We start from the raw sequence: 13,203 nt of genomic DNA, 5'->3' as shown, positions 1-13,203 counted from the left end.
TTGAAGTCTTTGGCTACCTAAAAATGCCTTTAGCACTTACCTGCACTTCCACCACTGTTTAAGGCTACTCGTTATATAAGCACGTTGCTAGGCCAAATCTGCCTCCCCACAAAACCTCTCCATTTAAATGGGGTGCATTTTGAAACCATTGACATGGCAAAATATTTAGCAGCCTACATTTATATTGCGTCTAAAGGCCAAAGTGATGGAATTAAATGCTTCTTACAAAATGCTGCTATTAACCATACTGTGACCACCTAACCAGGCATTGTGAATTCTGAGGGTTTGCATCTCTCTCCTCATTGCTTCCAGCCAGGCTGAAAGCTGCCCTGCAGCTCACACTCACATGGAGGGGAAAAGATGCCATCTCTATCTATGCCACATTGCACTTTGCTGAGAAGAAGCAAGAGACCAGGTTGAAGCTATAAGGAGAATTCAAGGAAGCAATGGTATGAATAAGGCATGAATGATCTTAAAAGAGAATTCAGTAAAGGCAAGGGAAGTGGACAGACACAATGCCAGGTCATGAGGTTTCTTGCAAACTCAAAGCTGTGGTGAAGTCATCACTGTATGTATCTACTTGCAAACAAGTCTCTCTGTTTTTGCAAAAGAAAAGTCACCAGCATAGTTTGATAACATACTAATCTTTAATCTATAAAGAGGATTAATTTCAAAGTTTAACATTATAAAAGAATAACAAATACTTTTTAAAACAAAAATACAAGATAACACACAGTTGCCTTGGTTTCTCCTGTTGCCAGAACTTAAAGTACACAATTTCTGGGATACAATTCCATTGCATATCGTGTTTCCTATTACTTCAGAATATGCTGGAATTGAAACGACACCTTTTGGTTCACAAAAAACTTTTCCAGGTACAAACTCAAGCAGGGTGCCATTATAAATAGCTGGTCACATGTCAGATCCTCCACATTATTCAAACAAACTGTAATGAAATCACTGCTTGCTGCTACATTCCTGCCTTCTCATGTCAGCTTCTAGATGCCAGTAGTCCTTCTACCACTGCATCGATCAACCCAGCTGCTTGTAACTCACAGTTGCTCAAGAGCAGAACTTCTTTTCATTTGGGTCCCCTTCTTTAGATTCACATCCAGAAGTTCTTATTCCCCTCAGACACACATATGAAAAAAAGGCATTGGGGGAAAAATGATGGAGAAAGTATGAAAACTTTTGAGAAGTTTCTTTAGTCACCAAAACAAAAGCTTCAGGCAGAGGCAGTGTGAAAAGCCCCTCCTCTAGTGGGCCCCCAGGCAAAGCCAAAGGGTTGATAAGGATAGCCAGGTGTAGAGGAAAAAGGCTTATCCTTCCCTGTCACAACAGAAAGATTTACAATTCTGACCCATACAAACTCTGCTCCTGCTTTGCACTGACCATGGAAACATGCTTTTAAGGCCCAGGCTGAACCAGACTGGAGTGACACTACAATCTACCTTACTCCTTTTTGGTTTGCTGTGTTAACAATGCAAGTGAAAGCAAACAGGAGAAAAATCCTACCAAAACTTATCGATAAGGCACTTCAAAAATTGATAAAAGGATACATTGTTCTATAAGCATCCCAAGTAGAATAACTGTTTTTTTAATCCATTAGTGGTTGTATTCTCATTGTATGATCTTTGGAAATCCTAGTAATTACAGTAAAAACAAAATGAAATAAAATATTGCCACCAATGAAATATCTGTTCAGTAAAAAACTGCAAAACCAAGTAAACAGCAATTTACACAATTCTCTCAGTCCCGCAAACCTGAAACATTCAACACTGCTTGGACAAAATTGAGAATACAGTAGATTTTTCAGCATAACTCTACTTAAATGACAGTATTAAGAAAAATAAGGCATACTATTGAAACCAAAAATACATAGGATCAGGTTTCTGTGCTACTGCTTGCCAAAAAGTTATTTTTTTAAAAAATTGTTTAAATGCAAACTTTTACATCTCCAACATGTTAAACATATTTCAGACAACAAAAGAATACACATACATTGTATGTGATAATTTTTCAAAACTAGCCATTACTTTTTCACAGATAAAAAAAAAAAAGTCAGTTTAAATATTTCATTTCTACAAAGTGAATTTACATTTTTAAGTACAAAGTGCAAATACTACAGTTGTTTTTATTGCCTTTTGGTGAGGAAATCTCCCACATGTCAAAGAGATCTGCCTTGGATTAGAGTAAGGTGTTCATCCTTGCTTCTTCGAAACTTGCTGAAAGGAAGTTGGGAAAATCTGCTTTATTCATGATGTTTTCAATTAGTCCAGCATAAAATTCTATCTCTATTTTTTAGCACTACCCATATTCCACTATCAGAAGACAGTTATGCATAAATATATATATATATATATAAATAAAAAAAATTCCTGCCATGTAGTCCTTCATGGGATCTACAGCAAGGGTGTGAGCAGTATCTTGACTACTTACCTATGGCCCTTTAAATCCACACCTGTCAAACAAAGTTTTAGCAACTGCCTGGGCAAGTCCCTGGTTCAATATGCCTCCTATAGCATGTGATGTATAAGGAACAGCCTGCTGGCTGAAGTCTCACAAACAATCTGTGGTTTCCTTACAAACCTTTTGCTAGGCTGCAAAAAGCAGCACTGACAGCGTGTGGGCATGTATGTGTCTGTTTGCTGGACAGGGTGGAGCTGAGCAAGGGAAATGTACCTGGCCACTACCCCATTCCAGTCAGACCTAGCCCCTATTTGACCTCTTGTAGAGCAACCACAGCTGTGCCACAGTTAGCATATTAGTGTTTCTCTGTCTGCTTTCTTTCATTAAGCTGTTTTCTCTACAAACGTGAAAAAACATGTGCCGAAGCACACATAAGCATATATTTAACTAAACTGCTGCTAAATAATAAATAAGTAGAGAGCGAGGATTTGAGTGTGTGTCTCCTGAGTGGTGCCAATCTGATCAGGCCTTCTCAGATGGGTGGTTTCCTTTGAGCAGCTTCTATGCTTTTCAGTAGCTCCCTTTCAAGTGCGAACTTTTGTGATGAAAACCACCTTGTGCATTTGCAGCCATGTATTGTTCAAGTATGAAACTGCCAACAGATGGTTTTCTTAGCCAGCCTTAATGTAAGGCTATCATTTGTCAGCAAAAGCTCTTAAAATAATTGATGCTGAATCAGCAAAATTATTGGACAAAATTGAAAAACGTAGATGTTCTAAGGACACTTTTATTTCCAATTCCACAAGTCAGTATCAGATTACAAGAAAGGGGAGAGGGCTTGTCATGCTTCAACTGCAATGCACGTGTGCCAGTAATTGTCATTATATAATTAAAATAACCCCTCTAAAATGCTCTGGGAGTTCTGAAAGGATAATTGTTTTCAGGCTGTCTTGTTTAAGGTGTAAGTGATTTGTGGGGAAAACCTGAAAAATTAAGACCACAAACACTTGTTTAAACAAACAAACTTATCACATTATTGTAGCTGTGAGAATATTTTATATTTCATCAAAGGTATGTAGGAGGTTTCTGGTAAAAACCACAACCAATGTTGAGCTTGCCCTAGGAAGTGCAAACCTAACATCAAACAAAGCAGAGATTAAAAAAAGGGAGCAAATCAATAAGCAACTTCGAGAGGAAGATTTCTCTTGGCTTGTGGGTAGGTTCACCTGGGGTTCAGCTTCTAACAAATTAATCTAGCTTTATGACAGACAGGAAGACATTTACCACAACTTGGGTTTTGGGGTATTTTTAGCCAAATTCCCAATTTCATAGGTGCAGAATTACCTGAGTTGTTCTTATAATATAGTTACATGAATAAATTTTAAACCATTTTATCATTAACTCATGCTTTTGTAGGCATTAATAATTTAGGTTCTCTAATACAATGAGGTATAAGAATAGTGTGAAGATGACTTTTTGCTAGACCACTCAAACTACTGGACTCAGCAGTCCTCCTTTAAGACCATGCAAAAGTACTGGGAAGGTATAACAATATTGCCCAGAAAAAAAATTTTTAGCATAAATGGTTATAAAAATAGACACATACAAATTATACCCCACTTTTTTTAACCTATTTTCCTGGCCTTTCACTGAAGTCCCTCCTTCTCAAAGTGCACCTTTCTTTAAAGGGTTAAAAAACTCTGCTTTTGTGCCTTTTGCATCTCTGAACAGCCTGAGTAGTCAAACCTCCTTGGATGACATACACTGGTGCTATTTTGAAGAACAAGATCAAGTCTTTGCAGAAAACTGATTTTAAAAAAAATTTGGATTATGTTGTCAGGGCACTTGGCATTTTATTTTTTCCAAACATTCTGCAATTTTAGTTTAAACGCAATTAGACTGATGCAAACCCTAGTTCTTCAGCGTATTTTCCACAGCCAGCAAAGGCATCTGAAAGTGACAGCTCTTTTCATTGCACTAAGATTTTAAAAGCTGTTTTAAGCCATCATATAATAATGCAGTGGGGTTTCTGAAATGTATAGATTTTTACAGGACATGGGAAATGCATGGCTTTGTTCATTTCAATAAATGTCAGTTTGTGTTTATAGTATGACACAAAGGAAAATTGGCAGAATTCAGCTAAAGTAAAAGTTAAATGAAGATGAAGCAGCACACATTTAAAAGTGCATGGGAATGCTGTCATGCAGGAACGCAAAAGACTCAAGAGGGCTCAATTACACTCATCAAATTATCACATATGTCCTATATGTCAACTTACACTTTCCTAGGAACTTCCACATGCAAGCCTAATCCACTTTGCAAATTATGCACATTTACTCTGCACCTGTAATTGACTGATTTAGCTTTCCAGACATAGAACTTAATTGGGATGTTGCTCTACATTTTTCTGGTAGCTCTGCAGAAAAGCAGATTAAAGCAGTTTGAAGCAGCAATGATGACTAAAACCCCAAGAAATTCTTCCAGGAGAGGCAGAAATGGAGATCTTGCTCTCCTTAGTACCCACCTGCCTGCTGGATGAAGTGCTCTCAGTGTTGGTTCTAGGGACTGCTAAAGGAAGGAAAAGAAAACATTATAAATATGGTTTGTTAGTTATCCTCAAGAACTGAAGCCCTCATTCTGAAAAGCTAATTTTTAGAGTAGGGTAAGTGCACAGCTTTCAATAAATGAGAAAAAATATTTCAGACCTTTCATTGACACAGCTACTTTTTTCTTTCCTCAATACAGGTATTGCTTATTTCAAGGAGTTATATGAAAGTTGAACAAGAGCATGTCTTGCCAGTAAACATGTCAAATTTGCTTAATTTGCTTAGGAGATTGCTTATAGTCAAGGTTGAGCATTTCAAACTTACTAAGTCTTTAGTAGTAAATATAGTCTATTATCCCTGGCAGTAAAGGAGCACGGACAAGCAGAGTGTATGGAAAGCATTCACTTTGATTAAAGATATCAGAAACAGTTCTACAAAGCAAAAGATAAAAGATAAAAAATAGATAAAAGATTAAAGGTATCACAGAAACAGTTCTACAAACCAAAAACATTGTTTACATTGCATCTGTAAAAGGACAGGATTATCACTGTTTTTTAAAATTTCTTAGATTCAAAGTCAGTCCCCAAAATAGGGAAAAATAAACCCCCAAAAAGCTAATGAATTTGCTAGCTCATGAATCTTCCCAAGCTAACTTGTGAGACTAGGGAGGAACTTGCTGTCTTGGTTTTCCATGTCAGTCTGTGAGTCAGACAAGCTGTACTGGAACTTAGGGAAAAAAAAACTGGACCTTGAAAAATGCTACAGCAGCTAGCAACCCCGTCAGAAAACCTGCTTTACAACTCTCTGGCTTTTATATTGCTTCAAATTATTCTCACACAAGAAAATTGAGACTCACACGAAATGATACAGAGGCACTTCCTTAGCGCAATTCTGACACCTCAGGTGACAAGAATCTCATATTTTCCTAGAGATGTAACTCTATCTGCAGCGAAGTGGTAATTGCTTTCATTTGTGCAAGTGAAAGAAGCATCAGAAAGGAATTTTTAATTATCAAGTAAAAGAAACAAAACAGAATAATGGTATTCCAACAAAAGTAATTTTTGTTGTCCTGTCCTTAAAACTATGTGCTTCTAGTAAAGCAATCCGATGATTTGGTTAAGAACTTTTTTCCAACTGGATGCCATTAGTTTTCCAATGCCAAACTTCTGGGATTTTGTTTTCCTTCCAAAGTTGAATGTTCTCATTATTGAATAGATTTTTGCAGAAGATATGTTACAGAACTTTGGCTGTGGTAGTCACAATTTTTACTTCAGCCAAATCTGTGTGTGATCTTCACATGATTTCATGCCTCTTACAATTTTCATTTCCAAAAAAAACAGTTTATCCTAATATTTTGGGGGTTTTCTACTGGAATATGAAGAAAAAAAAAAACTTGGGGTTTGCTTTCAGTCTTGCTATGGCTTTCCTTTACTGCCTGTGTAGTGATTTCGGACCAAAATTTCATCCACAACAAGTCCTAAGAAAGAATGCCTGCTGCAGCAGGACAGAATTGTTTCACTTTCTACATTCATAGATAAAAAATCTATCTGACCAAAAGTCAGATAGATAAAGATAAATATAAAGATACTAAAATTCATCCACTTTCATATTCTTTTTTTTAACCTTCATCATCTAAGTGAAAATTGGAAGGTATCATTATGAGGTCCACAAAAGAAAGCCCTAGGAAAAAAATTCTTGATTTGCTCAATACTTGTTTTGAGAGATCTGTTACTGTGAGCCATAGACAATTTACTTCATTAGTAAAATGCAGACCTCTTCTGCCTTTCCTCTTCCAGACTTGAACACAACCAATGATACCTTTGTTCCACTGTCCTCGCTTCATTTTAAGGTACCAGAGAAAACCAATTTACCTATATTCATTCTTCCACCACTTCTTAAAGCATGGGGATCTACTGCTGCTGTTTAGAACTTTTTTTTTTTTTTTAATTTTTTCTCATTTTCAGGAATTGTGTGATTGAGCTCTGCAAGTTAGTTGTTCCCCTTCCTACTAGTTTGGCAGCAAGGTAAGGTGACTGTTTATTAGCTGTTATTCCACCTGTCTGGCAGATGACCACATTCCTCTCCGCATCTCTAAACTACATTTGAGAAATGAGATTTCATTAGAAAGCTCAACCATGTGCTTCCTTCCAGGAATCCAAAAAGCACAAGTGTGATACTTTCACTCACTCAGAACACAGTTCTATACTAACACTAAACTGGCTTTTTGATGATTGTTATTATATCTTAAGTTTCCTACCATAATACATTTAATGGTTAGAATCAACGGGAAGTTTTTGATTCTGTTGGAGCAAAGTGTTCCAGAAGCAATTTTCTTGCCATCTGCCCTAAGCAACAGCTGCATTAGCTGCAGACAGGTGCATTTTGTATAACTCTGGCACATATAAATATCAGGCTTCATAAGCTTTGAAGAATTTAGTGAAAAAGACAGAGAGAAAAGGTTCTTACTATGGCGTTTCTTTGTTTCTGCTTTACCTTCTTCTTTTGTTACTCCCAAGCAGCCCATTAATTCTTGAACTGACAAGGACTTATCGTTGTTCACATCACAGTATTCCACAAACTTCTTCACGCATTTTTTGGGCTTTGATTTCTTTCTTAGGAATCTCTTAAATGGCTTGATTTCCTTCTTGCCGATATCACCACTGGAATTTTTATCGAGCTGTTTAAAATACCAATGAACGACTCTCTCTTCCAGAGTATGATTTGGATCAGGCTCAGAAACACTGGAACAAGAAAAAAAGAGAATTTAGTCTTAATTCTGATAATGAATGCCTTTATTTAAGAATAGTTACATCACTTTCAGATGGCCATCACCATTGTTATCTAATATTCCCTGGTTTTGGGCACTAACTTGTAGTGAATCTCTCTTTTTTTCACTTTGACCAACAATATGTTCAATTTTACACTAAGGGCTAGAATCTGCTTTTAGTGTACTCTCTGAAACCCTGTTGAGTTCAGCATCATACTCTGCAAACAGTGCTTTCTCCTTAAATTTCCCAAATCAGAGAAAAGGGGAGAGAGAAATAAAAGAGAAAAAGACTGTTTCATAGTCAGCAGATGCATAAAATGTGTGAAGTAACCAACTGAGGTTGATCAACAATCAGCACTGCCAAATACCAAAGCTCCAATTACAACCCATGATGGATTCTCTTAGAGCTACAACACCTAAATGTATTGAATTACAGGATAAGCTATAAAAATAAATGCTATCTCCTCAGATAAGTACCTGACCCACAGATGCCCTAAGTTTGACAGCACTTACACATTTTTAACTCTACCTGCGACTGTTGACAGCATTAGTCTGTTTTGCAAGCAACTAGGAAGAATATGAATTAGGAAGGTAGCACACATTCAAGAAATAAAGCCTTGAGAGGTGAACAAAGACTGACACACAGTTGCACCAGCAGCTACAGATAAACCCTGAGCTACCCTGCTGGGAATTCATCTGTCAAGTGTATCTCTGTTTAGTGAACAGTCCACAGTGGTAATTTTGAAGTAAACTCTACTAGATAGGTTCTTGGAAATTCACCCTTTATGCAGGCTCCTCAAAGCCCTGAACAATCTGTTCACCACTGTAGGAATCCTTTTAAAGACACACAAAAAGATCTGAAACCCACCGGCTGGAAGACAATGATGGATCAGAGACTGCGTGCACCATATCTGTGGACAATGCATCCAAAACACTTGTTAGGAACTCATTCTTCTTGGCCCCAGGACAACCTAGAAAATGAGATTTTTTTTTTTTATTCCAACAATAGTTTAGACTTTGAGATAGATATTACTGCCTGTACACAAATTTCCATAAATTGTGGACATGTTCATAACATAATTCAAAGAAAAGCACTTAAATTCAGGTTCATATCCGTAACAGAGCAGGATTAAAAAAAACAACCCTTTGAACTGAAGCAAGTGTGAATTTGTTTTGCATACTTTGAGTTCTTTTATTTAATTTTTGGCCATTATTTTTTTCTTCTTTCAGATGTCTTTAACATGGGTGTCACAGTTTGAAAAAACAGCTTTGAAGCCATAAAAGTCTGTACATGATAGAAGACAGAAACATGGATTAGAAGTTGACAACACAATACCTATTTCAGATTTCCACTTTCACTCCTCTTATTTTCCACTGGCTTTCTTGACACACATATTTTCAATACATTGGTTTTCCTCTCTGTGAAATAACTCCTTGTGTCCTTCTTGGACAGGGGTTACGTAGCCCTACATGGCACCTAGCCCAATCAGCTGCTGTTAGCTGGTACTTTGGTTCATACTGTGAGAGCCTGTGGTGATGCTAGATCATCCTCCTCATAATCACATTCCCCATGCTACAAAGTTCTTCTCTGAAACAAACTGACAGCATGTTTCAGACACATAATATGTCAGATAAATATATACTGAAAGATCCCCTCTTCAAGCAGCACAGCTGGAGCAGATAAATTCCTCTGACAAGCACATGGATGTTGACACATGGAGGTTTGTTTATACAATACACCTGCTTCCTCTCCTCTTCCCTAGAGCCCTGAGCCAAACACCAGGTCTTCCTCTAACCCTCCAAATAGCTGAGTTAAAGTATAGGATGATCCATGATCAGTGACATGGAGATTACAAGCTTGAAGCTAGAGCACAGGGCAGGACTTTCAAAGACAATTCTGTGCTGGAAGCCACTTACTGCAGCTCTGTTTCAATATGAAAAAGGGAAATACTTTGAAGTGTTGTGGAAAAGTAAGATTAGTTAGTCAGTAGGGATTTTGTGTTTTACTACATTTCTCAGCAACCTCTGGAGCAGGCAGTAGGACTACATGAGCCCGAAAAGCTTCATCTTGCCCAGCAAATTATTTTTTAATACATCCCATGTTGATCCAAGGAAATAAACCTGTGTTACATTAGCCCTTGTGTTGCAGTCAGAATAGCTCAGCTATTATGTACAGCAGGAGTACCCACTAGATATTATTGCCTAACACATTCATGTAGTTATGAGTTCCTTGCCTTTGGCACCAAGGATATTTTGTTTCAGTAACTGTAAAAGGTATATAAAAGGAATTCACTGAGGAAAGTTTCACTGCACTAAAAGTACACATATGAAAGTAGTTGTCGCTCTGTTAGATATGTCCCCTTCTCCTTAGTATTTAATCAGTTGTGGGGTTTTTCTGTCACAACTGCAAAAAAGAGAAAAAAGAAATGAAAAAAAAAAAAAAACCCAAAAACCAAAACCAAACAATCCAGCAGCTATAAGTCTGAGTTCAGTGAAGCAAGCACTTCAATTTTCCCTGAGAGGACGAAAGCTAGAAGGGTGACAAGATATTAATAAGGGAAGGACAGAAAACTGCACCAACAGGTTCCATTCAGTGCATGTTCTCTAATGCAAAGATTTTGCTGCCGAATTAGGTTCAGGCATTCCAGCCATGAAAGCAAACTGTGTATTGTCATTTAAATGAGGTCACACAACTCTGCGAGCCACAAAAGCACATCTGTCCCAAGACGAGCAGGCAGAGGCAGGCAGTCGCTGTGCAGCAGGCACATCCAGCTGTGCCAGCATGCCAACCTGCAGGAACCAGCACTGAGTAACCCACTGAGCTCAGCGCTCCCTCCCGCTAGCAAGGACAGCACTGTGGGCCAGAGCTGGTTCCCTTCAGAGGACAGCTGAAAAGCCTCTCTGAGGATCTCCACGTAGGCCTGTCTTGAATGTTATGAGCTTTATTCATTTCGTGTCGGAGCTGTTATTACCAACATCAGCCAGAAGCCCAAATTCTGCCCCAGACTTAAGTTGTGAATTGATATAGGACTTGTGGAAAATGCAGAAAAAAAGACCTCAGCATGTAACAATGCAGCGCAACATGGAGCAAAGGCAATTTGACTTTTTTCTTTCTCTGTCCTTTTTTTGGATAGTTAATAATGTCCAATTTGATTTAGGAGCTCCACCATTTATGAGTATATTTCTGAAACATCTGGAAGAAACAAAAATCTGCTTTAGGTAGTTTCCACTGCTGTCCGGGGAGCTGCTGAGTGTACATATGCTACAGATATAGAGATCAAAATCCTCACTTAGCTTGCCATTTATGAGATACAGCTAAGCAGGGGAAGGTATTAACTTCTAAATTCATAAGAAATTGCAGGAAGAAAATTCCACAGTTTAAAGCCTGTCTCTGACAATTTTCCCTAAGAATAAGAAAGGTTTCTAAATGTGTATTTCATGAAGTTGCAATAACAGCTGACAGCAATAGAAATCTCATAGAATACAAAAATTGTTGTTAAAACAAACACAATCAGTTGCTGTGAAACATTCTAAATTACAACTCTACTACTTAACGTAAAATGACACCCCACAAAATCCTCATCAGTCAAATACAGAGAAAATATTCAGGTTCTCCCAATTATAAGTTTTGCTGACGTGTAGGCAATCACACAGCAATTTATCCCACAGTGAAATCTCTGTTCTTTGCAGGTGTTACTAACTCAGAATAATTCTCTGGAGGCTTCACGCTGAGCTTTAATTTTTCAACAAATTTGTGGATGGCAAGACTGGAGGAGCTTTAGCTTGATTGTAATGAATAATTCACTCTTATTGGGCTAAATACAGAAAGGGAAGGACTAGTCTCTTGTGGGAGCCTTATGCTTCTTGCTCTGGTATATAGGCTTCAGTTTCTTCTTCTCCAGCTGCCTGTCCTATGTGGATTTGACAGCTTACATACATAGTAATTTGTTGTTAAAGGGTGGAAGCTGAAACCACATGGAGTTAACATACAGGTTCAGAATGCAGACTGAAGTGTTTGCTTTAAGCATAGTGTTACCCAGAGTAAACCTTAGAGCAACAAATATATGCAACAAATGACAGGAATACACAAACACCTCATTTCAGCTATAATATAAAGGAAATCGGAGAATCAGCATTATGCATTATATCTCTCATATACACACATCTCTCTATACATATAACTACTTTTAGCATTGAGAATGGATTTTTGAAGTTAAATCTGTGGGAAATTTTTCCATAAACATTCTAAAATATGCACCCTAGTGACTTGGAGCTCCCTGCTTGGCTGATAATAATCTACTACTGTCTTGAAATCTTTTACAATATATCTGAAGTCACAGCTAGAAGAGCATTTTGTTCATTTTTGTAAAAAATGGGAATCCAAGATATAAGATTTACCACCTTAAAAGGGATTGTACATTAATCTTCCTGCAAGAGAGGAAATTGTCTTGGGTCAGTCGCTCAAGTTATTAAAGGCATGACAACTTCCAATTAGCAAATCTAAAGTTTCTTTCTTATTCCCTGTTTGCTAATATGAACATAAAGCTTAGTAGTGCACTCAAATACAATGACCAGTGAAATACCTGTAAAGATTCCAAGTAAGGTTTTGATCTGCCTAAAAGCAGAATGACCAGAACTATTATGCTTCATTTGTACCTTTGATTTCACTGAAAAACAGTGTTACACAGAAGAAAAGAACTGAACAAAATTTTTCAGTGGTTATCCTGGCACAGTAGACAATAGAATAAAACCTTTTTTTCTTGGACATTTATTCTATACACACATATATGTATAGTCATGATTTTTTTTCTGTTGATCCATGTGAACCACAAGTTTGTGTTTGTGTTTGTCTAGACATGCTGAGAGGCCTCCTCATTTTTTGGAGGACTTCCTGAGTTCTTCCTGACTCCCTTTCCAAAAAAAAAAGAAAAAAAAATCCTTCAAAATATGAGCCTGGGAAGTTGTTATGCTGCTGATTACTAAAAATGATGGTCTCAAACCATGTCTCACAGTGACAAAGTCACTGCCTTTATAATTTTATTTAACAGATGGACTTGATGATCTTAGAGGTCCTTTCCAGGTCTTAAGAACTCTCTGATTCCATGACTCTATGCCTCATTTCAGTCTTTCCCTCACTGCAGCTTCTGGTAACTTCTCACAGACAAAGACTATCTACTTCTTACTTTGTATCCTTGAAGGCTTGAGGACATTATTACCTCTCCTTGCTAACATCCCTCAGGTATTACAATTTTTAAAGTAATTTTATTTTTTCTCTTAAATATTCATACAATTTAAAAGAATTAAGTTAAGCTCAGAGACAAATCTTCTTTCATATGTCCTTACCCAAAATTCAAAAATAAGTAAATAAAATATAATGGATGGTAGCTGTAAGGGGCTACTGATCCATTGCTTTGTAGCCCCAGATCTCCATGTCTTACAGGAAAGAAGCACTATTTCTCAACAAATGCAAAAGTAGATTTC

General features: G+C 37.4%; 1 protein-coding gene across 3 annotated transcripts in view; it reads right to left on the bottom strand.

The window, feature by feature from the left end:
* Nucleotides 1–746: 746 nt before the first annotated feature.
* SMOC2 (SPARC related modular calcium binding 2) overlaps nucleotides 747–13,203 on the bottom strand; it is a 137,742-nt gene continuing 125,285 nt past the window's right edge. The window contains exons 10-13 of one of the 3 annotated variants that reach the window (XM_058020508.1): nucleotides 8,591–8,693; nucleotides 7,422–7,696; nucleotides 4,934–4,977; nucleotides 747–2,225 (exon numbers count right to left, since the gene is read on the bottom strand). In XM_058020508.1, coding sequence (XP_057876491.1) covers nucleotides 2,202–2,225; nucleotides 4,934–4,977; nucleotides 7,422–7,696; nucleotides 8,591–8,693 — 446 coding nt within the window. In that variant the 3' untranslated portion in view covers nucleotides 747–2,201. The remainder of the gene's footprint in view (nucleotides 2,226–4,933; nucleotides 4,978–7,421; nucleotides 7,697–8,590; nucleotides 8,694–13,203) is intronic. The other 2 variants (XM_058020509.1, XM_058020511.1) reach the window with 2 other exon arrangements.

This window comes from Melospiza georgiana, chromosome 3 (genome assembly GCF_028018845.1).
Source record: "Melospiza georgiana isolate bMelGeo1 chromosome 3, bMelGeo1.pri, whole genome shotgun sequence".
NCBI classification, from domain to species: Eukaryota; Metazoa; Chordata; class Aves; order Passeriformes; family Passerellidae; genus Melospiza; species Melospiza georgiana.
The sequence above is the reverse complement of the archived record's forward strand: the minus strand, read 5'-3'. Positions and strand labels throughout refer to the sequence as shown.